Source organism: Pleurodeles waltl, chromosome 5, assembly GCF_031143425.1.
Source record: "Pleurodeles waltl isolate 20211129_DDA chromosome 5, aPleWal1.hap1.20221129, whole genome shotgun sequence".
Lineage (NCBI taxonomy): Eukaryota > Metazoa > Chordata > Amphibia > Caudata > Salamandridae > Pleurodeles > Pleurodeles waltl.
Genome location: NC_090444.1, coordinates 981,313,190 through 981,335,273, shown reverse-complemented (window position 1 = coordinate 981,335,273; position 22,084 = coordinate 981,313,190). Strand labels below are relative to the sequence as shown.

Genomic DNA, 22,084 nt, shown 5'->3' with positions numbered 1-22,084 from the left:
ATGTATTTTTAAATTGTGAGCTCAGAGACCCCAAACTCCACATGTCCACCCGCTCCCAAAGGGAATCTACACTTCAGTTATATTTAAAGGTAGCCCCTATGTTAACCTGTGAGAGGGACAGGCCTTGCAACAGTGAAAAACAAATTTAGCAATATTTCACTGTCCTGCAATACAAAACACATTACTATATGTCCTACCTTAACCATACACTGCACCCTCCCCTTGGGGATACCAAGGGCCTACCTTAGGGGTGTCTAACATGTAAGAAAAGGGAAGGTTTAGGCCTGGCAAGTGGGTACACTTGCCAAGTTGAATTTACAGTTAAAACTGCACACAGAGACACTGCAGTGCATGGTCTGAGACATGATTACAGAGCTACTTATGTGGGTGGCACAACCAGTGCTGCACGCCCAATAGTAGTGTTTGATTTACAGGCCCTGGGAACCTCTAGTACACTTTACTAGGGACTTACTAATATATCAAATATTGCAATCATGGATAAGCCAATTACATACACATTTTGTGAAGGAGCACTTGCACTTTAGCACTGGTTAGCAGTGGTAAAGTGCCCAGAGTAACAAAAACAGCAAAATCTGAGTCCATCACACATCAACAACCTCGGAAACAGAGGCCAAAAGTTAAGGGAGACCACGCCAAGGATGAAAAGTCTAACAGTACTATATTTAGCTGCTAGGATTTGATCTATTAAGTACTTTAAGGGATTCACACGTCCCGCTTAATGAAATGGATACTAGGTTGATGTTATAAGGACACAGAGTGTGGTAGGTTTGGAATGTATATGCCAAATAAATCTTTGCATTATTTCCACTTATTCCAATGCATATTCTAGGTATTGAGTGGTGTTTAGAAATGTATATCCAGGCATTCTGACACAGATCCCTAGGTTATGGTCCCGCCCTATAGTAAGACAGGTTTTTATCAAATAGATTAGTAGCTAATCTTGTTTGGCAACCATAACTTTCCTTAAGAAACATTATATTCAGTGTTTCCGTGAAGGATTTATTGTATGATCAAACAAGTACCCAGAATGTGCCTGTACCCCTTCTTTCAGTGCTCGCTGGATTAAACCCGTGGCAGTGGTGAGTGTGCACTTGCAGCTGGGTCTGCCCATGACCATGCTCAACTCCTACTCTTCTTGCTTCCAGAGGCTGCTGAACATGGCCTTTGGTTTGAGTGCATCTTCAACAGTCACGTTGCCTTAGTTTCTCACAGGGTATGGCTTTTCGGGTGCCCCGTGGCCTCTGATAATTTAAAGTAGTGTTTAACCTTTCCCTTTCGCCAGTCGACTTGTCCAAAGAACCTGCAAAACATAGCCCACCTATTTTACAATTTCTAAGAGCAGTACCACTTATGTATCAATAACAGCTGCTTCTGAGGCACGACTTGTTCCTGTGCCTTGCAATGGAAGCAATGCATTCTGATATCAGACCTGCCAACTGACAATGCCAGTCTTGTTACCCAAAATCTGCTCTCTTCATGTTGGCTCCCAGAGAAGAGATGTTATCACACAATATGCCTAAAGTCAGCTCAAAGCCACTACTCGAAGGGGTTTCCAGTTTGTGTGTGGCGGATCGGCACCTTTGAAATTTGACAGATTTCACAATCTCCTTTGGATATACTCAAGAGGCCCTTCGGAGGATTTTGTGAACCTCAGACTGTGAACTTCTAAATACCCTGCCTCAGCTCCAGGCCCCACCCCATCAGTGGCCCTGAACCCCTGCCCCTCCAACCCCCTTGCAAACTCCCTAACAGTGAAAAATGTTCCTTACTTGGTAGGCCTGAGGTACAAGTGCAGAGTTAAGGCTCTGTAGAATTAGGAGTAGGGCTGGAGTTTTGGTGGGTGTGCAGAAGGACATTACTTCCATTTCTCCACAAGTTAATCATGGAATGAAAAAAATACAAATTGTCAATGGACTTGAAGTTAGCTGGCCCGTTCATGGCTTTTTTGTTGGGGGGTGGGGGGGTGGAGTGGGGGGGGGGTTGTTTGCCATAGCTACCTTGGTGGTGGGGAATGACCTCCCTACCATCTACCCGCAATAATTAGATTTTAAGCTCTCAGATTTACCAATCTGTTGTGTGGCATTTGGACTGGCGACAAAGAAATGTGGCATCTGTAGTGGGGAGTGTCCACATATCGTCCCAGTTGACTTTTTTAAATTGGTAGATAAACCAAAATGATAAGTTCTTCTCACCCATTCGGATTCCAAGCTAATATTCAAAGTTTGAAGTCCACAAACTAAGCAAATATTTTGACTTTTCATTTAGTCTAGATCAGTGTAGCTTTGATTTGATATCTAAATGTGTTTAGGATTCATGCAGGAAATGTTTTAGACTCTATTCGGTCTATCCCCCTCAGTAACATTCCCATGCTTTCGACCAGTCTGGATCAAACTTTGTTATCTACCGAAAAACTATCACTTTTTTGGTTAGGTTTGTTCAGGTTCGTCAAAATGTCAGTTCATTAACATACCAAAAATATTATTCCTACATCAGTAATGTGCTTTATTTAAATGGCCGTGGTATTCCGCAGCAAAATATGTATGCAGTGCTCATGGAAAAGAAAAGGAACACATTTCACTAGATTATTCAAAATGGAAAATCCTCACCTTCGTTGGATATGTATATATGTATGTATATGTGTGTGTGTGTGTATATGTGTATATATGTATATATATATATGTATATATATATTTTCGATGGCATGTGTAGCTGCAGATACACATGCTGTGCACATCCCGCCATCTAGTGTTGGGCTCGGAGTGTTACAAGTTGTTTTTCTTCGAAGAAGTCTTTTAGAGTCACGAGATCGAGGGACTCCTCCCCTTTCGGCTCCATTGCGCATGGGCGTCGACTCCATCTTAGATTGTTTTCTTTCCGCCATCGTGTTCCTCTTCGCTCTGTGTTTTGGTTCGGAAAGTTAGTTAAATCTCGGAAAAATCGACGGTATTGTTTGCGTTCGGTATCGGGTTAGATAACGCAGATCAACACCGAATTTTGAAGAGCTCCGGTGGCCCTTCGGGGTTTCGATTCCCCGGCGGGTCCTGGTCGGATCGAGCACATGCGTCTTCAAGGCTAATGGAACGGACCCCATTCCGCTTCTGCCCCGAATGCCACAGCAAGTATCCTTACACAGATCAGCATTTGGTCTGTAATTTGTGTTTGTCTCCCGAACACAGAGGATACCTGCGAGGCCTGTCGAGCGTTTCGGTTGAGGAAAACGCTATGGGACCAGAGAGCAAAAAGACTTCAAATGGCGTCGGCGCCGTCGTCAGGACACCAAGACTTGGAGGAAGAAGAAACCTTCTCCATTGCTGACTCTGCCGAGGCCAAAAGCGAACAGACGCCGAAAACCGTGAGTAAAACACCCCTGGCCAAGACTCACAGAAAATACATCAAAGCCCAGGGGACGCCACCGCCGACAGGCCATGGCTTAACCCCAAAATTAGGTGACCGTCCATCGGCACCGAAAAAGGGCACGCCGGTCGAGATACCGGCACAGAACAGACTCGGTCCGAGACACCGGGTCAGAGCAATCTCGACATCGAGATACCAGCACCGAAATAAGTCAGCACTGAGATATCAGAACACCGAAAGCCAAAAAAGTGTCTTCGGAGCTGAAAAAGACGGTTGAAAAGGTTTCGATACCGAAACATCTGGCTTCCGAGCCGAAACCAAGTTCCTACACTGAGGAACAAGGCCTGTCCTCACAAATGCAAGGACACAAATTCGGACAGGAGCTAGAAGCAGGGGAGCCAGATTACACACAGAGAAGGCTCCACATTCAAAAGGAGACAGGAAAAATCTGAACTCTCCCTCCAATCCGAATGAAAAGGAAACTTGCTTTCCAAGAAAAAGACAAACAACCACAGGCAAAGGTGGCAAAACAAGTAACTCTGCCACCATCACCACATCGCTCACCACAACCATCACCAATGGCTACCCCACTGATGATGCAGTCTCCAACGCACACAGGGATGAGCCAAGATGATCCTGATGCATGGGATCTTTATGATGTGCCTGTATCAGGCAACAGTCCCGACAGTTATCCAGCAAGACCATCACCACCTGAAGACAGTACCGCTTACACACAGGTGGTGTCCAGAGCAGCCGCATTTCACAATGTCACCCTGCACGCAGAACCAATTGAAGATGACTTTTTGTTTAATACTCTGTCGTCCACACATAGTCAGTACCAGAGTCTTCCTATGTTACCAGGAATGTTGAAACACGCAAAGCAAGTATTTCAAGAGCCTGTGAAAGGCAGGGCCATTACTCCTAGGGTGGAAAAAAAGTACAAACCTCCCCCAACAGACCCTGTGTACATCACGCAGCAATTGACACCGGTCTCAGTGGTAGTAGGTGCAGCTCGCAAAAGGGCGAACTCGCACACCTCGGGAGATGCACCACCCCCGACAAGGAAAGTTGCAAGTTCGACGCAGCAGGGAAAAGAGTTGCGGCACAAGCAGCCAACCAATGGCGCATTGCCAATTCACAGGCCTTGCTATCGAGATATGATAGAGCTCATTGGGACGAAATGCAACACTTCATAGAACATCTACCCAAAGAGTTCCAAAAGCGTGCACAACAGGTGGTGTAAGAGGGCCAAAGTATCTCTAATAACCAGATACGGTCGGCAATGGATGCAGCAGACACAGCTGCAAGGACTGTAAATACAGCGGTCACCATACGGAGACATGCATGGCTGTGCACCTCAGGATTCAAGCCGAAATTCAACAGGCGGTGCTTAATATGCCTTTTAACGGACAGCAGTTGTTTGGGCCGGAGGTGGACACTGCTATCGAGAAACTTAAAAAGGACACAGATCCAGCCAAGGCCATGGGCGCGCTCTACTCCCCACAGGACAGAGGCACATTTCGGAAAACACCATTTAGAGGGGGGTTTCGGGGACAAAGCACAGAACCCTCAACCCCACAAACCAGACCCACATACCAGAGCCAGTATCAGAGGGGAAGGTTTAGGGGACAATACAGAGGTGGACAGTTCCCTAAAACTAGGGGAAAGTTCCAAAGTCCCAAGACCAATCAAACTAAACAGTGACTTCAGTGTCACAAATCCCCAACACATGACACCAGTGGGGGGGAGACTAACAGAGTTTTATCAAAACTGGGAGGAAATAACAGACAAGTGGGTTCTAGCCATTATCCAACATGGTTATTGCATAGAATTCCTACAATTTCCACCAAATGTGCCACCCAAAACACACAACATGTCCAAACAACATATGGATCTATTACAGCTGGAGGTCCAAGCGTTGTTGCAAAAAGATGCAATAGAACTAGTACCCAATCATCAGAAAGGAACGGGTGTTTACTCCCTGTACTTTCTCATACCCAAAAAAGACAAAACTCTAAGACCCATCTTAGATCTCAGAACACTAAATCTTTACATCAAATCAGATCACTTTCACATGGTGACACTTCAAGACGTATTCCCCTTGCTCAAACAACAAGACTACATGACAACATTAGACCTCAAGGATGCGTATTTCCATATACCCATACATCCTTCCCACAGAAAATACTTAAGGTTTGAAATCCAAGGGGTACATTACCAGTTCAAAGTGTTGCCCTTCGAGATGATAACAGCGCCAAGAGTCTTTACAAATACCTTGCCGTAGTGGCAGCCCATAGCAGAAGACCGCAAATGCATGTGTTCCCGTATCTGGACGATTGGTTAATCAAAACCAATACGCAAGAACGGTGTTCTCAACACACAAAATACGTTATAGAAACCCTTCACAAGCTAGAGTTTTCACTCAACTACCAAAAATCACACCTACAACCGTGTCAAATACAACAGTACTTAGGAGCAACAATCAACACCAAAAAAGGGATTGCCACTCCAAGTCCACGAAGGGTACAGGCATTCCAAAACGTAATACAGGCCATGCACCCAAACCAAAGGTTCCAGGTAAAATTAGTGATGAAACTACTAGGCATGATGTCCTCATGCATAGCCATTGTCCCAAACGCAAGATTACACATGTGGCCTTTACAACAGTGCCTAGCATCACAATGGTCACAAGCACAGGGTCAACTTCAAGGTCTAGTGTTGATAGACCGCCAAACATACACCTCGCTTCAATGGTGGAATACTATAAATTTAAACCAAGGGCGGCCTTTCCAAGACCCAGTGCCTCAATACGTAATCACAACAGATGCTTCCATGGTAGGGTGGGGAGCACACCTCAACCAACACAGCATCCAGGGACAATGGGACACTCAACAGAAACAACTTCATATAAATCACTTAGAACTACTATTTTTAGCATTGAAAGCATTTCAACCACTAATAACCCACAAACACATTCTTGTCAAAACAGACAACATGACAACAATGTATTATCTGAACAAACAGGGAGGGGCACACTCCACACAATTGTGTCTCTTAGCTCAAAAGATATGGCATTGGGCGATTCACAACCACATTCGCCTAATAGCGCAATTCATACCAGGAATTCAAAACCAGTTAGCTGACAATCTCTCTCGGGATCACCAACAAATCCACGAATGGGAAATTCATCCCCAGATACTACAAACTTACTTCCAAAGATGGGGAACACTGCAAATAGACCTATTTGCAACAAAAGAAAACGCAAAATGCCAAAACTTCGCATCCAGGTACCCACAGCCTCACTCTCAAGGCAATGCGTTATGGATGAGTTGGTCAGGGATATTTGCATACGCTTTTCCCCCTCTCCCACTCCTTCCGTATCTAGTAAACAAATTGAGTCAAAACAAACTCAAACTAATACTGATAGCACCAACTTGGGCACGACAACCTTGGTACACAACACTACTAGACCTGTCAGTAGTGCCTCATATCAAACTGCCAAACAGACCAGATCTGTTAACTCAACACAAACAACCGATCAGACACCCGAATCCAGCATCACTAAATCTAGCGATTTGGCTCCTGAAATCTTAGAATTCGGACATCTAGACCTTACACAAGAATGCATGGAGGTCATAAAACAGGCTAGGAAACCAACCACAAGACATTGCTACGCAAATAAGTGGAAAAGGTTTGTTTATTACTGCCATAATAATCAAATCCAACCATTACATGCATCTGCAAAAAACATCGTAAGCTACCTCCTACACTTACAAAAGTCCAAGTTATCTTTTTCATCCATTAAAATACATCTCACAGCAATTTCGGCTTATCTGCAAATTACGCATTCTACTTCATTATTCAGAATCCCAGTCATAAAAGCCTTTATAGAGGGTCTGAAAAGGATTATCCCACCAAGAACACCACCAGTTCCTTCGTGGAACCTCAACATCGTATTAACACGACTCATGGGTCCACCATTTGAACCCATGCATTCATTTGAGATACAGTACTTAACATGGAAAGTAGCCTTTCTAATACCTATCACATCTCTCAGAAGAGTAAGTGAAATACAAGCCTTTACCATACAAGAACCCTTTATACAGATACACAAACATAAAGTAGTTCTACGCACAAATCCTAAATTCTTACCTAAAGTCATATCACCGTTCCACTTAAATCAAACAGGGGAACTCCCAGTGTTCTTCCCAGAACCAGATTCTGTAGCTGAGAGAGCATTACACACATTAGACATCAAAAGGGCACTAATGTACTACATTGATAGAACCAAACAAATTCGCAAAACAAAACAATTGTTTGTTGCTTTCCAAAAACCTCATACAGGGAATCCTTTGTACTCATCCTCCCTTCCTTTTTTGTCACTACCAAATCACAGCTGCTTCCCCCTCATCTGCTCCTTTACTCTGCCACAACACCTGCTTTGAAATGGGACTAGACCTCGTCACTACATAGAGGGTGCAGGCGCCATTGTGTTAGTTTCTTTTAGGTACTTGTGCAGAAGGAGCTCTTCAATTGCGTTCACTCCACCAGTTATCCATTTGGACTTTTGAGTGCAACGTTTTTCAGCTTGCTTGTTTTCCATAATAGCATTAAGTGTCTGCCAATGGACATGATTAAAAACGGGTAAGTAAGCTATGGTTTTAATTTTGTACACAACTTCCTTTTGTGCAATGTAAAAATGTTGGCTGAACTTCATATTACAGCTGCTGGCATGTGCGTTTCGGAGACTAAAGTGACTTTGACTTGCTTCTTTTATTTTGCCAGGAAGTAGTACAGGTGAAACCTCGTCTTGTCCTCGTGGAAGTGCTGCTTGTCTTTTGATGCAAAACCATGCCTATGATGTTGGGCAGCCTAAAGAAGTCTTAAAATTGGTTGACAAGGACAGGTAGTTGCATCTACATTTTTGCATATCTGTTGTGTTTGTCCATTGTTCACTTTTAATACTGCACATTTTCCACAGCCTTCCTATTTACAGAGCTATTTGTATCTTTGAGACACATTTTAAGAACATGAAATTAGAAGTGCGGCCTAAGATCTACTAAAGACTCTAGTATGTATACATAGTAATATTCAAATTAATTTACTTGGAATCATTACACTGCCTTTTAAAAACATGAACTCTCATTATTTTTCTTTTCTATATTTTTCTTATTTTTTAACCCTATGTGTATGTGCAAGCACTTAAATTTATTTGATGTAAGGAAATATTTTTATGCCTACTTCTACTTGGAAGAACCTCCTATGTCTATATCAAATCATAAAATCTGCTTTATCGTTTTCAATTATTTTAAGAGCTGCAAATTACGCCAACACGTTGTACCTCAATTAGAACATTAGTGTTGTCAGATCATACTTGTAAAATGTTTTTCTCATGTCAAGCTATATATACATACTCAAACATCCGGATTCAAATTCCCGGTTTAATTGCAAGGGAAACCCTTGTGAATATTTTACTCTGAGGGTTGGGGGGTATATTTTCTTTATTTGCAGACATTAGCAGCTAATCTACACAGTCATCAACACTAATGGCAAGGCTGTATTACTGTAAATGAGATGGTCAGTGCTGCATTGGTTCCCTAGCTAATTCACAAACTCCAGTTAACTTCAGTCATCCGTACAACACTTCTGTTTTAAAAAGCTTCTTACATGCTTTTTAAACACTGAGCGACATTATTGAGTGAAACTACATGAAGTGTATTATGGAGAAGAAATCTAGAAAGCTAGTCAGTTGGCTGCCTATTATGGGTAAAGTCTTCGATTTTGAGTAGCACTTCAGGAGAACTAGATTGTCCGGTCTTACGGAGGATTGTTGTATTGGGTGCGGATCATAAATACCATTGAGTAAAGAACAGTTAAGAGGAGTGATACAGTAGATAGATCTCGAGGAAAAATACTAATGAAAGTATTGAAAAAAAATATCTCTGGACTAATAATGGCTGAATTAAAACTCAATGTAAAAGGGACACAAGACCTACTTTGTGGAAGATTTATTGGGTGGTGTTTACCAGGGCTTTGCAGAGGAGTAGTTGCTGTATTGTACTTTTGAGTACCCCCCTGCAGTGCAGATTGAAAAGGAGGTTTTGTGAGAGGTACTGATGTATAGTAACAAGTGGGATTCGAAAAGGCTGATGTGAAAGAGTTATTAAAAACCACCACAGGTCAACAATATAATATTGAGGAGAATCGGGAAAATATTTTATAGTACTAAGACAACGTTGAATAGAGGTATTTGGGTAGCATGCTCGTACCACATAGAAAACTGTATTGAAGAATCTAGTTTTAAAAGGTGGTATCTAGGAGTGCAATGCACTGTATTGAAGAGCAGGGAAGGTGGCAGCCCTGAGTCTTGGTTTAGTAGGAAGTATCAAATAAGGCTTTTAGAGAATAGGTATTATTGCGGCTTAAAGAAATGCAGTCCTGTAAAGATATAGTGATGACAGAAATTAGGGGTGTTGGGAAGGTATTTGAGAGATACAGTGGAAGGTATTTAAGTATTGCAGAGGATGCATGGAAAAGTGATGTTGGGGAAGGCAGCTCAGCTCATTTTGGGAGGTGTCAAGGAGGGCTATCTGAAAATGTCTAAATGGACAAAAGCATGAAGTGACATTGATCAGAAGAAGCAACATATAGTCTGTACTATTCTGTAACCATTTCTAGGAGAGGTGGCTATTTCTGATGTATACACCACAACTTTGTGAACCTCCCCATACTGGATACAGAAACTCTTGCTATAGCACCTACTCTCCAAGTGGTGCCATCCGCCTCCATACTGCATCTGGACATGCTGACACTGTGAGACATGTAGGTGCCACTCTTGTGTGCGGACGTTAGTACCTCTTTTTCCATGCCCATCGAGGCAGGTGTGGAAGTCCACTCCTACCATTTTCATTGTTTTACTAAAGTCTTTTTAAATGTATTTGATATTTCTTGGCAAATAATGAGACTGCTGAGATTAGGCAGCAGCACCTGTAAGTATGGGGAACTGAGTCCGATCCCAAATTGTGTGGTAGCAGTTGGCCAAACCCTTTTGACTAGCTAGCAGCACCTCACAGACACCGTAGCTAAAAATGGTTTGTGGCAGCCCATCGCATGACATTGAGACCCCCGGGGAAGTGTTGGTGGAAACAGATCGTGCCCCGTTCTCTCAGTTACAGAAGTCTCACACATGTAATGACAAGCAGAAGCATATCTTGGTTCAGTGTGGTTTATTCAAGAAAATGCATTCTACGTAAAAAGGCATGAAATGTGATTAGGAGGATGATAAAACCAGACACTATTACAATGGTGACAAAGAAAGTGAAACCGAGAAACAGTCCCACCATATTTGTCTCAACAGTATCACCAATAGCCCTGCACACTCCACTAAGATTCCTACATGAGAGCAAGTAGCAGTAATAGCCCTAATCTGCCCATCTAGTCCAGGGAGTGTAGTGCAAGCCCCATACCTATGTTGTGGGTAAAGAAGAGGTTGGTTAGTCTGCTGAAAATCCTCCTCCGTGACAGTAGAGAAAGCACCAAGTCTCTGCTGAATCTAGGGCGGTGACAGGCAGCATAAGATGGCGATCTGACAGAAATGTCTCCTCTAAGGATACTAAGGCAACCTGATGTTTTATAATAAACATTGTGTTATTCTAAGAACTGCTTTGAGTGACAATAGCTCCCTATCTGTGTAAGGAAGACACTTTACTCTCTGAGCCGGCAATACCCGGGAACCCATCATACGTAGCCTTGTGGGCACAGAATGCAATGTGATGCAAAGCAATGAATAACAAAATTCAGCAGATAAGGACTATAGATAAGAATAATAAAACATCACCACTAAAGTGATGCCTCTCTAAAATAATAAAAGAAATAAAATGCCAAGTGACTCCATGAAGGGTCACAGGCCTCAGACCTAAAATAGGCAAAAATAAATGTTAGTATGTGCCTAACTGCTATATCAAGATGACAGTGTTCAAACAGTGTCTCTTGTGTCTATTACTGATTTGCTTGATGTTGGCCTGTGGTGCCTCAGCTGCAAACATGATTCCAAGACCTGTAACAAGTGCTCTCTGATGCATCCTAAAGCCATCAATAAGGCTGTGGAAAATCAACATCAATGAGCCGAATAAGCGGATTGATCCAGTCATGAAGCTAATTCTGGTCCAGATCGCTAATGTTCAGTAAGTTAAAGGGGGAGTTAAGGGACAAGTCGAAAAAGAAGCATATGAAAAGTAACTTAGGCTTTTCGACATCCAGATGTTCCCATATATAGGGAGAAATCTCACTGTCCTCCTTCCAGTAACCTGGTGCCAGCTTAGTCTCCCTCTTTTGACCCAGTGCCAAATCTGGCAACTATTTGCTAAGCCATTATTGACTATGCAGCAAATTAATGACTTCGGAGAGGCCTTTTTACTGTTATATAAATTTGTTCTGGCTACCTTGTGCATGCTTTCTGCCCCACTGACCTGACAACAGCCCCAGGCGAAGTTCAGTTTGCCAGCTTCGTCCTGCAGGGTTTCTGGTGTATATTCAGTTTCCTGGCCTGCTTCTTTTAGGGAATGGTTCTTTGGTGCTGATTGACATAGTAAGGACCTCACGATTAGAGGTGCTTATCAAAGGATTATGTTACTTTTGACAGCACTCTTTGATAGATACTCTTACTAACTGCAGATTTATCACATGCCGCTTCGTTTTATGGAGTGGTCTTCCAAGAGTCATACAGTCCCAAGTTAGTCTATGCACACTACCTGTACAAACTCAGTCTTTTCAACAATGTTGCGTGTCTGAGGGCTTGGAAAATATAGGCAACAACTGAAGTCAACACTTGGGTTGGATAGTTTGTGTCTCCATGTTGTCATGTCTGGAGGTGGGACAGAGTTGAGACAGAGACTTATAGCATCACCTGCAGTCCCACAGGAACTATTGTTTGCGTTTCCACATCCAATCTACCTCCTTGGTAGATTCTGAAGATGAGGTATCTGCAGACAGATAAATTATCTACCAGAAAGAGTATTACTGAAGGGAACTTATTTTGTTTGACATATTGCTATCATGGCGGAGGAATCTTCATTGGCTGCATGAAGGTCAGGGAGCAATTAGGTGAGTTCATGCAACAGATGAATGGTAGTTCGTTCAGTATTTGCATTTCAACTGATTGGAAACGCATCCGGAGTTCCTTTGCAGAAATTGTATAAAAGCTAAACTGATAGTCGTTCCATAATAAGGTCTCAATTTTAATCCTTCAAACTCAAATTTCTGTAGCTTTGAGCTTCTTTCTGTTTGTTGTTGAGCTGTCAGTGGCTTGTCTTTGTTGGCTTCTGTTCACTGACTCACAATCAGATAATGCCCTTTTTCTAAAACTAGGTCATTGCTGCCTTGAAGACATGCAAGAACGTGTTGTGTTGGTTTTAGGGTTTTTCTGAAATTACTCTGTGTTCTTCTTTCAGGCTTGAACTCAGTTATGGCAAGGATTACAATGATCAGGACCGGCCGGCCTTTTGCAATGGCAATAACCCAGCTGTTAAAATCACGTTTGTCTGTCCTTCTGGAAGGAAAGAGGTATTTCATTTCTTATTATCTTTAGCATTGCTACTAGAAATTACTCCTGACAGAATGTCACTATGTCCTCTGTTATTTGTCTTTGTGTTCTCATTGAGGGAATGCTATGTACTAGCTGATTGAAACCTAAATTAATCTACGATGAGCACATGCCACATTTCAACGCACTTCTTATGAATGAATACCAGTTTAGCGTGACTTGAATAAGACTCAGCGGTTTAATCTGGTTTGCTTTTTTTTTTTTCAGAAAACAGCGCCAAAACTGATTGCCAAGACAAATTGCCAATATGAAATTGAATGGGTAACAGAGTATGCCTGTCACAGAGATTATCTGCAAACTAATGAATGTCTTCTAACCAGCAAACAGCACGACATCTCAATAGATCTCTCTCCACTGCGAGGTAAATGCCTTCAGAGATGTTCTAGTGTTATGAAAAAAGATCCTACTGTTTTGTATAAGTGACCTCAGAAGCTAAATGCAGATTTTACGAGGAAAATTAGAAAATACGGATTTTCTTAAAGATAAGGTCCATATTCTGGCAAGACACCCTCTGGGTTTCACATATTTATAACGATTGATATCTGTAGGAGTAAGAGATTGATCTTGTGTATATGTATGTGTGTTCTTTGAACTTACTATTGTCAGTGTATATACAGGATGTGTGGTGACTCTGCCCATCATACACAGAAGTAAAATAGTAAAGTGTGTTTACAGCTACCCTGATGTCAGTGAGCATTGGAGCAAAGTAGGGATTGTAAAGAATGGAAAGTGCTCAAAGCGACTATCCTCAGGAAATTGGAGTGATTCCCAATCTTCTGTTACCAGTATACATGGCGAGGGGTGGTATGTTCCTGGGTCACCAAATAAGGAAGACAGCAGCTTTTGTAGCTACTAGGATTCGCTATACAGCGATATGACCTATTGGTGGCACAGGAAACGGCCTAGGGTGAAGGGCGGCCTGGCAACAGCACAAGCCTCCTCTATTTCTGTTTTTTTTCAGTGAGATTAGGAGGTGTGTTTTCTATAACCAGGAAATCTAGAGGTATGAAAATATAAAAACAAATTTAAAAAAATAGATTTTTTTTGTGAAGAACTAGCATGGGAAGCTTATAGTTATAGCTCATTGCCAATGAACAGCACTTCAGCCCTGTCAAAGTAATCTTCTGCACCTGAGCTCATAGCTTTAGGAGAAGTTGACACAGAGAAGAAGGAAGGGGACACCCAGATACTTAACCAGATCAGCTGAATTTAACCTAGCGATCAATAGGGGAATTATAGATATTACAACAAGATTCCCTTACAAATATGTTTACAATTTGATATTGTTTTGGAGCAGTTTATTTTCTTTTTTCATTTTTGTGATTGCACAAGTGATTTTCTTTGCATATTTGTGTGTGTTTTTTTTTTTCTTTTTTCTCTGTGGGTTTACATTGCAACTAGAACTGTGTATAGTCCAGCGGATATGTTTGACAGAACTTGTTGAATAGTTGAGGTGTCAATAGCAGTGCCACTGAACGGCCCGAATTCATATGAGATAATCAAAACAAACATGCGTTTTCTCCTGCAGTCTACCCAAATATGAGCAGCAATATCTCATGGTAAGGTTGTAGTTAGACAAGAGGAAAGTATAAGATGTTCTTACGCAGGTGCTGAAACTACAACGGAGAGACTGGAACCCTGCACCAAGAGGAAGGTAACATCAGGAGTAGCTTCATGCTGTTGACTTTGCTAAAGTTAGGAAGAGGATTCTCATAAGTACTTAATTCACCGATGATGCTCTTTTGGCTTTATAGGCCTTATAGTTGGCAGAGAGCTTAAGATGAGATCAGTTGTGTGTGGTTTTTTTTGGTGCCTCAGATTCATTTTTTAGGGTCGAGCCTGCGTTGCATGCGCTCGCGCATGCGTATCGCAGCGAGACGCTTTAGTTATTAGAAAAGTGCTCGGAGCCCTGTCTACGTCACGTCAGTGTGTTTTGATTGGTTCGGGGGCTTGCCTAGTCAAATCTGCTTGCTTTCATTAGTGGAAGGCACGCACACGTCATGCCTTTTCCGGTGGTTATCCCTCCTCGAGCGCAGTGACCAAATACAGAAAACCTGCAAAGCTCGCTGTTTTCTGTCGGATCGTGGACTACTTTTCTCTATTTTCCTTACGCGATTTCGCTTGGCAGAAGTCGAGCGCTTTACACAGTTAATTTCACTTTTTCGGGTTACGTACATAAAAGCACTTTTGCCGATAGATGCAAAGTCGGGTGAGGAGTTTACAACGCGATCAGCTCTAACATGAGCAAACGCGAGACCCGTTGCATTGCAAATGCTTGTTTAAATATTGTTGACATTAGAGGTATGGCGGAGACCTTAGGAAGGGATCACTACTTGGTTCTTCCAGCCTTTCACTCACTTATGGGGAGAGACACCACATGGAAATTTTGAAAAGAGGCAAAAAAATAACTTTCTGTACAACTTGGAATAATTACCCAGGAGTGACTCTGGCCTTTTTAGGTCGAGCATAGCAGCCCACAAGTGCTTCTTTTCCGACATGTTGGTATGCTTTTAACAACGCCCACTTCTGATGGATACAACTACCTGTGGATTCCTCACCTAATGAATACTCCCATGGCGCCAGCATTCGACGGAAATCTTCTTACTAGTCTCTGTACGTCGACGAGGACGTCACTCTAGCCCACGCGACGCCGTCTGACGTCATACAGGCAATAAGAGGTCCTCGACGACGTGCGGACGTCAGTTCCCTTTTTTCCGTGCATTCGAAACGGTTATCTTCGAGGGAGCAACTGTTACTTTTGTGGTTACAGTGTATTTTTGCTGCGTAGTCTTTCGCTGTGGTAATAATGTCGCAGAGAAAGTCTGGATTCAAGCCTTGTCGTGAGTGTGGAGGCAAGATGTCGGTGACGGATCCTCATTCCGATTGCCTTTGGTGTTTGAGCTCCGACCACGACGTCTCGACTTGTGATTCATGCCAGCACATGAATCCAAAGGCCCTCAAGGAACGTGAGGCGAAGCTGTTTATGGCGAAATCGAAGGAGAAGCATCACAAGAAGTCTTCTTCTCCAAGACATCGGCGTCATCGAGACTCCCGGCGCCGTAGAGAATCTCGGCGTCATTCGAAGGAGACTCGTTCCAGGTCTTCGGATCGGCGCCGAAGGACATGGGAGATCAGTCCCACGGTTACGCCGCATCCTTCGACGCCGTTGCCCTCTCCGGCGTCTCCAACTTCACCTGGACAGGCGTCGGTGATTGAGGTACTGGAGCCTCAGGTGTTTTCTCCGGCGTTGCAGACGTCGAGGCCGGCGTCGGGGTCGCCTCCGAGACAGGCACCCCAGTATCCGGCTTTTCCCACCCCTGGAGCCGATAGTTCCGCATTCTTGAATGCGATGTATGCCATCTTCCAACAGATGGCTCCAGGGGGTGCTCCGGCTGGGCCTCTGGCCTTTTCATTGGGTGATCCTGCGCCTCTTCGGCCGGCACCCTTTATGCCCTTTCTCCCTTTTGGGAACGTGGGCTCGGCACCAGTGTCTGCGCCGGTGGCCGCTCCGGTGGCTTCAGAGGGATTGGCCCCGGGGATTTCCATCCCGTCGACGTCGGGATTTCGGCCTGTGACTCCGGTGGGTCCATCTGCTTCGACTGCTCTTTCGTCGGCGCCGAAGTTACCTGTGGCGCCGGACGCGGCGTCGGTGGCTTCTGAAGATCGGCGCCGATCTTCGACTTCGGCGGAGGCATTGTCGACTCCGCGTATTGAACAACGGCTTCATTCGAGGAAACGTGCTCTCCGTGTATTAGAGGAGCAGGAGTACCAACGAGCCCTGGAGGAAGGAGAGCTAGAGGACTCGGGTGATGGGCTGCGTGGTCTGGAGTCGGCCAGTGGGCTGGACACTTCCCCTGAGTGGGATCTTTCGTCCCCGGGAGAATACACTGAGGAGGCTGCTTCCTTTCATGCAGTGGTACGGAAGGCAGCTAGTTTTTTGGACCTGCCTTTGCCAGTGGTGGAGGCTAAACAAAACCTTCTAACAGAGGTGCTACATCCGGCCTCCGCTGCAGCGGAGCCTCTTTTGCCATTTAATGACGCTCTGCTGGATCCGGTGTTAGAGGTGTGGAAGAGGCCGGCATCTTCCCCAGCAGTTCACAGAGCCGTGGCCAGGAGGTATCGGGCGGCTCCGACTGACCCTGGTTTTCTGTCTAGGCACCCTACGCCGGAGAGCTTGGTGGTGCAGGCCTCCTGTTCATCCAAGTCAGCGCCTGGTTCTTTCCCGACGGTGCCTGGGGACAGAGATTCAAAGAAACTAGAGGCGCAGTCCAAGAAGATTTTTTCGTCCTGCAGTCTGGCGTTGAAGGCCACCAACGCAACCTGTATCCTGGGGAGGTATATTCATGCTCTGATGGATGACATTTCCTCATCATTTACAGAGCTTCCCCAGGGTCTTTTGGATGTTGTTTCAAATGCCCAGGCTGCTGCGACCCAGATTATCCAGACGGGACTGGATACGACCGACTCGGTAGCCAGAGCAATGGGCACAACTGTGGTGGCAAGGAGACAGGCCTGGCTCCGTAACTCGGGCTTTTCTGCGGATGTACAGTCCACATTGTTGGATCTCCCGTTTGATGGGGACAAACTGTTTGGAGCCAAGGCTGATTCGGCCTTGGAACGTTTTAAGGAGAGCAGGGCCACGGCTAAGTCGTTAGGGCTCCAAGCTCCTTCTTCCACGGCCTCTTCCAGATTTTTCAGGAGGTTTCGTGGATTTGGGCGTGGCTCTTCCTCCTCTTCCTTTCGGGGAAGATATCAGCAACCTGCCTCTTCCCATCCCTATAGATCTTTCAGGGGGAGAGGTAGGGTCCGCACCAGAGGAGCCTCTCAGCAGCACTCTGCCTCTTCCTCATCCTCTGGCGGGGTGCAGCAGGGGAAGCAGCCTTAGGCTTCCACCATTTCCCACTCACTCCTCTCCTGTAGGGGGAAGATTACAGCATTTTCTCACCAAATGGAAGACTGTTACAACGGACACTTGGGTTCTCAGTATTGTGGGAAAAGGCTACACCCTTCCCTTTCGGGAGTTCCCGCCCCTCATCCCGCCCCGCCCTTCTTATTGTTCAGAAGAACACCTCCTGTTGCTAGTACAGGAGGTACAAGCCCTCCTTTCAAAGGGTGCAGTGGAGTTGTTCCCAGAGCAGGAAAGGGGTCGAGGATGTTACTCAAGGTATTTCCTGATTCCCAAGAAGGATGGTCGTTTGAGACCAATCCTGGACCTGAGGATCTTGAATTGGTTCCTCAAGCAGGAAAAGTTCAAGATGCTGACCCTAGCACAGGTGCTTTTGGCGTTGAACAAGGAAGACTGGATGGTGTCTATCGACTTGCAGGATGCTTACTTTCATATCCCGATACTCAAGTCACACAGGAAGTATCTCCGGTTTATGGTGGGATCGCAGCACTATCAGTTTGCGGTCCTTCCGTTTGGTCTTACTTCAGCACCTCGAGTCTTCACGAAGGTGATGTCGGTGGTTGCGGCAGAACTCAGAAGGAAGGGGATAGCAGTATTCCCTTACTTGGACGACTGGTTGATCAAAGCCAAGTCCCCGGAGCTTGTGTCGCATCATCTGCAGTCAACAACCCAGTTGTTGTTCGACCTGGGTTTTTCGGTGAACGAGCCCAAATCTCACCTAGAGCCCTCTCAGCGCCTCCTGTTCATAGGGGCAGTACTGGATACAACATTGGGTCGGGTCTTTCCTCCGCCTCAGCGGATTCGAGATATTCAGGATTTGGTTCCAATGTTTCGAAATGGAGCGGTAGTTCCAGTCCTCAAGGTCCTTCGTCTGCTCGGTCTGTTTGCCTCCTGCATTCTGTTGGTCACGCATGCTCGCTGGCACATGAGGGCTCTTCAGTGGTGCCTCCGAAGGCAGTGGTCTCAACACAAAGGGGATCTAGAGGGTACTGTCAAGATCTCCAGAGATGCTGCTGTGGATTTGAAGTGGTGGATTGCAAGCAACAATCTTTCACAAGGAAAGCCGTTCCAGCAGTCGCCACCAGTGGCCACAGTCATAACGGATGCTTCCACTCTAGGGTGGGGAGCTCATCTGGGGGATCTGGAGATCAAAGGTCTTTGGTCTCCAGAGGAACAGATGTTTCACATCAATCTGTTAGAGTTACGGGCTGTACGTCTGGCTCTCAAGGCCTTCCTCCCTTCCCTTCGTGGTCAGTCGGTACAGGTCCTAACGGACAATACTACCACGATGTGGTACATAAACAAGCAGGGAGGAGTGGGGTCGTACCTTCTCTGCAGAGAAGCTCTTCGACTATGGTCCTGGGCAAAGGACCATCAGATTTGCTTGATAGCAAACCATCTGGCCGGAGTCTTGAACGTGCGTGCGGACAGTCTCAGTCGCCAATTCTCGGCAGACCACGAGTGGCGTCTCCATCCAGATCAAGTCCGTTTAATCTTCCAGAGGTGGGGGTTTCCTCGGGTAGATCTGTTTGCCACTCGAGAGAACGCGCATTGTCGGTTATTCTGCAGCCTCCAGTATCCGATGCAGGGAGCGTTGGGGGACGCGTTTCAAATAACCTGGTGCGGCCAGTTGCTTTACGCGTTTCCTCCCATACCCTTGATTCCTCGAGTATTGAGGAAGATTCGTCAGGACCGGGCTCTAGTCATCCTAATAGCTCCGGATTGGCCAAGGAGGGTATGGTACTCCGACCTTCTCCAACTCTCAATGTGCCCTCCGCTCCGTCTCCCTTTCAGGGCAGACCTCCTCTCGCAGTCGCAGGGGCAGGTTCTACACCCCAACCTCCAGAGTCTGCACCTACATGCCTGGAGATTGAACGGGGCAACCTGAGTTCCTTCTCTCTCCCGCCTGAAGTAGTGGATGTTATATTAGCGGCCAGGCGACACTCCACTAAATCTATCTACGCTAATAGATGGTCTAAATTTGTTGCGTGGTGTGGAGAGAGGCAGATTGATCCTTTGCATGCTCATCTATCGGACGTTTTATCTTTTGCTCTGTCTCTAGCGCAGAAAGGTTGTGCAGTGGCTACCATTAAGGGTTATTTATCGGCCTTGTCAGCCTTCATATGTCTTCCAGACCAACCATCTTTATTTAAATCCCCTATTGTTATCAGATTCTTGAAAGGTCTTCTAAATAAATATCCTCCAAAGCCATTCGTTATGCCGCAATGGGATTTGTCCTTGGTCCTGACTTTCCTTATGGGGTCCCCTTTTGAACCTATGCATTCTTGCCCCTTAAGGTATTTGGTTTTAAAAACAGTCTTCCTGATAGCTATAACATCAGCAAGGAGAGTGAGTGAGTTGCAGGCCTTATCAGTAAAGCCCCCTTATACAACTTTTTATGGGGATAAGGTGGTGTTGAGGACCAAGGCTGCTTTCCTCCCGAAGGTTGTTTCACCTTTCCATTTGGCTCAGGCAATTACTTTGTCCACGTTCTATCCTCCGCCTCATCCTTCAAAAGGGGAAGGAAGACTGCACCGTCTGGACCCAAAGAGGGCGTTGAGCTTCTTTATTGATAGAACAAAGGATTTCAGGCTGGAGGATCAGCTGTTTATTGGATACGTGGGCAAGAGGAGAGGAAAGGCAGTCCACAAGAGAACACTATCCAGGTGGGTTGTTCTTTGCATTAAAATCTGTTACTCTTTGGCAAAGAAGGATCCTCCTGAGTGCATTAGAGCTCATTCCACCAGAGCTAAGTCGGCCACTTCGGCCTTGGCCAGAGGTGTTCCTGTGGTCGACATCTGCAAGGCCGCAACTTGGTCGTCCCTTCACACTTTTGCAAAACATTACTGTTTGGATTCTGAGGTTAGAAGGGACGGCCATTTTGCACGGTCAGTGCTGCAGGATTTCTTGGTTTGACCATTTAGGCACCCACCGCCGGGCGTGGTACTGCTTTGGGACTCTATTCATTAGGTGAGGAATCCACAGGTAGTTGTATCCATCAGAAGAACGAGTTACTTACCTTCGGTAACGACTTTTCTGGTGGATACATTAGCTACCTGTGGATTCCTCACGGTCCCACCCGCCTCCCCGTTGCCTTTCTGGTCTTACCAAGTAATCCTTGAGTACGCTCCTCTTGGTCTTTGAGGGTGCAATAGATGTTTTATATATTATATTTATATATATGTATATATCTTTGTGTATATACTTGATGTGTATATATATTTTAAAAAGAGAGAGTTATATATATATATATATAAAAGATTTACAGTTATTCATGCAATGTTGTGTATTTTTACAATGTAATGGGATGTTGCCTTGCTCTTTCATTGCATTGCCTGGTTCTCATGCACGTAAAAAATGATTGGTACTGACGTCCGCACGTCGTCGAGGACCTCTTATTGCCTGTATGACGTCAGACGGCGTCGCGTGGGCTAGAGTGACGTCCTCGTCGACGTGCAGAGACTAGTAAGAAGATTTCCGTCGAATGCTGGCGCCATGGGAGTATTCATTAGGTGAGGAATCCACAGGTAGCTAATGTATCCACCAGAAAAGTCGTTACCGAAGGTAAGTAACTCGTTCATCACGCCCATCACTACCATCGTGGGCTTGCCCTTCAAAAATCCTTTGACATTGGTAAATGACTTACGTTTGTCCCTCCTTAGGGAGGTTTTGTTACCGCCTTGGCTGTTGCCCCTGATACACGGCTAATTGCACTTCGTTTCCCTTTTGTGTGTGTCTTACTCTGATGCTCATGGAGGCCGGGAAGCTGTGAATCGGCTCGCTTATGTAATTTTACTTTTAATTTTCAGTTTATGCGCAAGAAAAGTCCTGTTAGGAGTGTACAACGCTAATAGCTCTAACTCGACCAAGTGTGAGACCCGTTGCATTGCTTTAAACTTTGGCTTTAAAATCCCAGTGTGTAAAGAGTCTGTGATGACCTTTTGCTTCCTCTTCCCGTACACAGGACTCGCAACAAGCTCAGCTATCAGATGTCCAACCGTTGTTAGTCCTGGTGCTTTCGGAGTTATGTGATGTCCGTTCATTGCAACATCCTCAAGAAAGCAATGCTACGAATCACCCCATTTAATAGTTAACCAGACACTGGCATATTATGTTGCGTTCAAAATATATATCTTTAAAAGTACATGTAATAGTGATGTGTTTTAACTCTGTTAATTTCCCATTGGAACAGAGCGTGTGGG

The 22,084-nt window shown here is 45.0% G+C and overlaps 1 protein-coding gene across 1 annotated transcript in view; it reads left to right on the top strand.

Moving 5' to 3' along the window:
• IGF2R (insulin like growth factor 2 receptor) overlaps positions 1–22,084 on the top strand; it is a 1,086,527-nt gene that overhangs the window by 171,550 nt on the left and 892,893 nt on the right. The window contains exons 6-8 of the mRNA XM_069235138.1: positions 8,161–8,281; positions 12,825–12,936; positions 13,184–13,337. Coding sequence (XP_069091239.1) covers positions 8,161–8,281; positions 12,825–12,936; positions 13,184–13,337 — 387 coding nt within the window. The remainder of the gene's footprint in view (positions 1–8,160; positions 8,282–12,824; positions 12,937–13,183; positions 13,338–22,084) is intronic.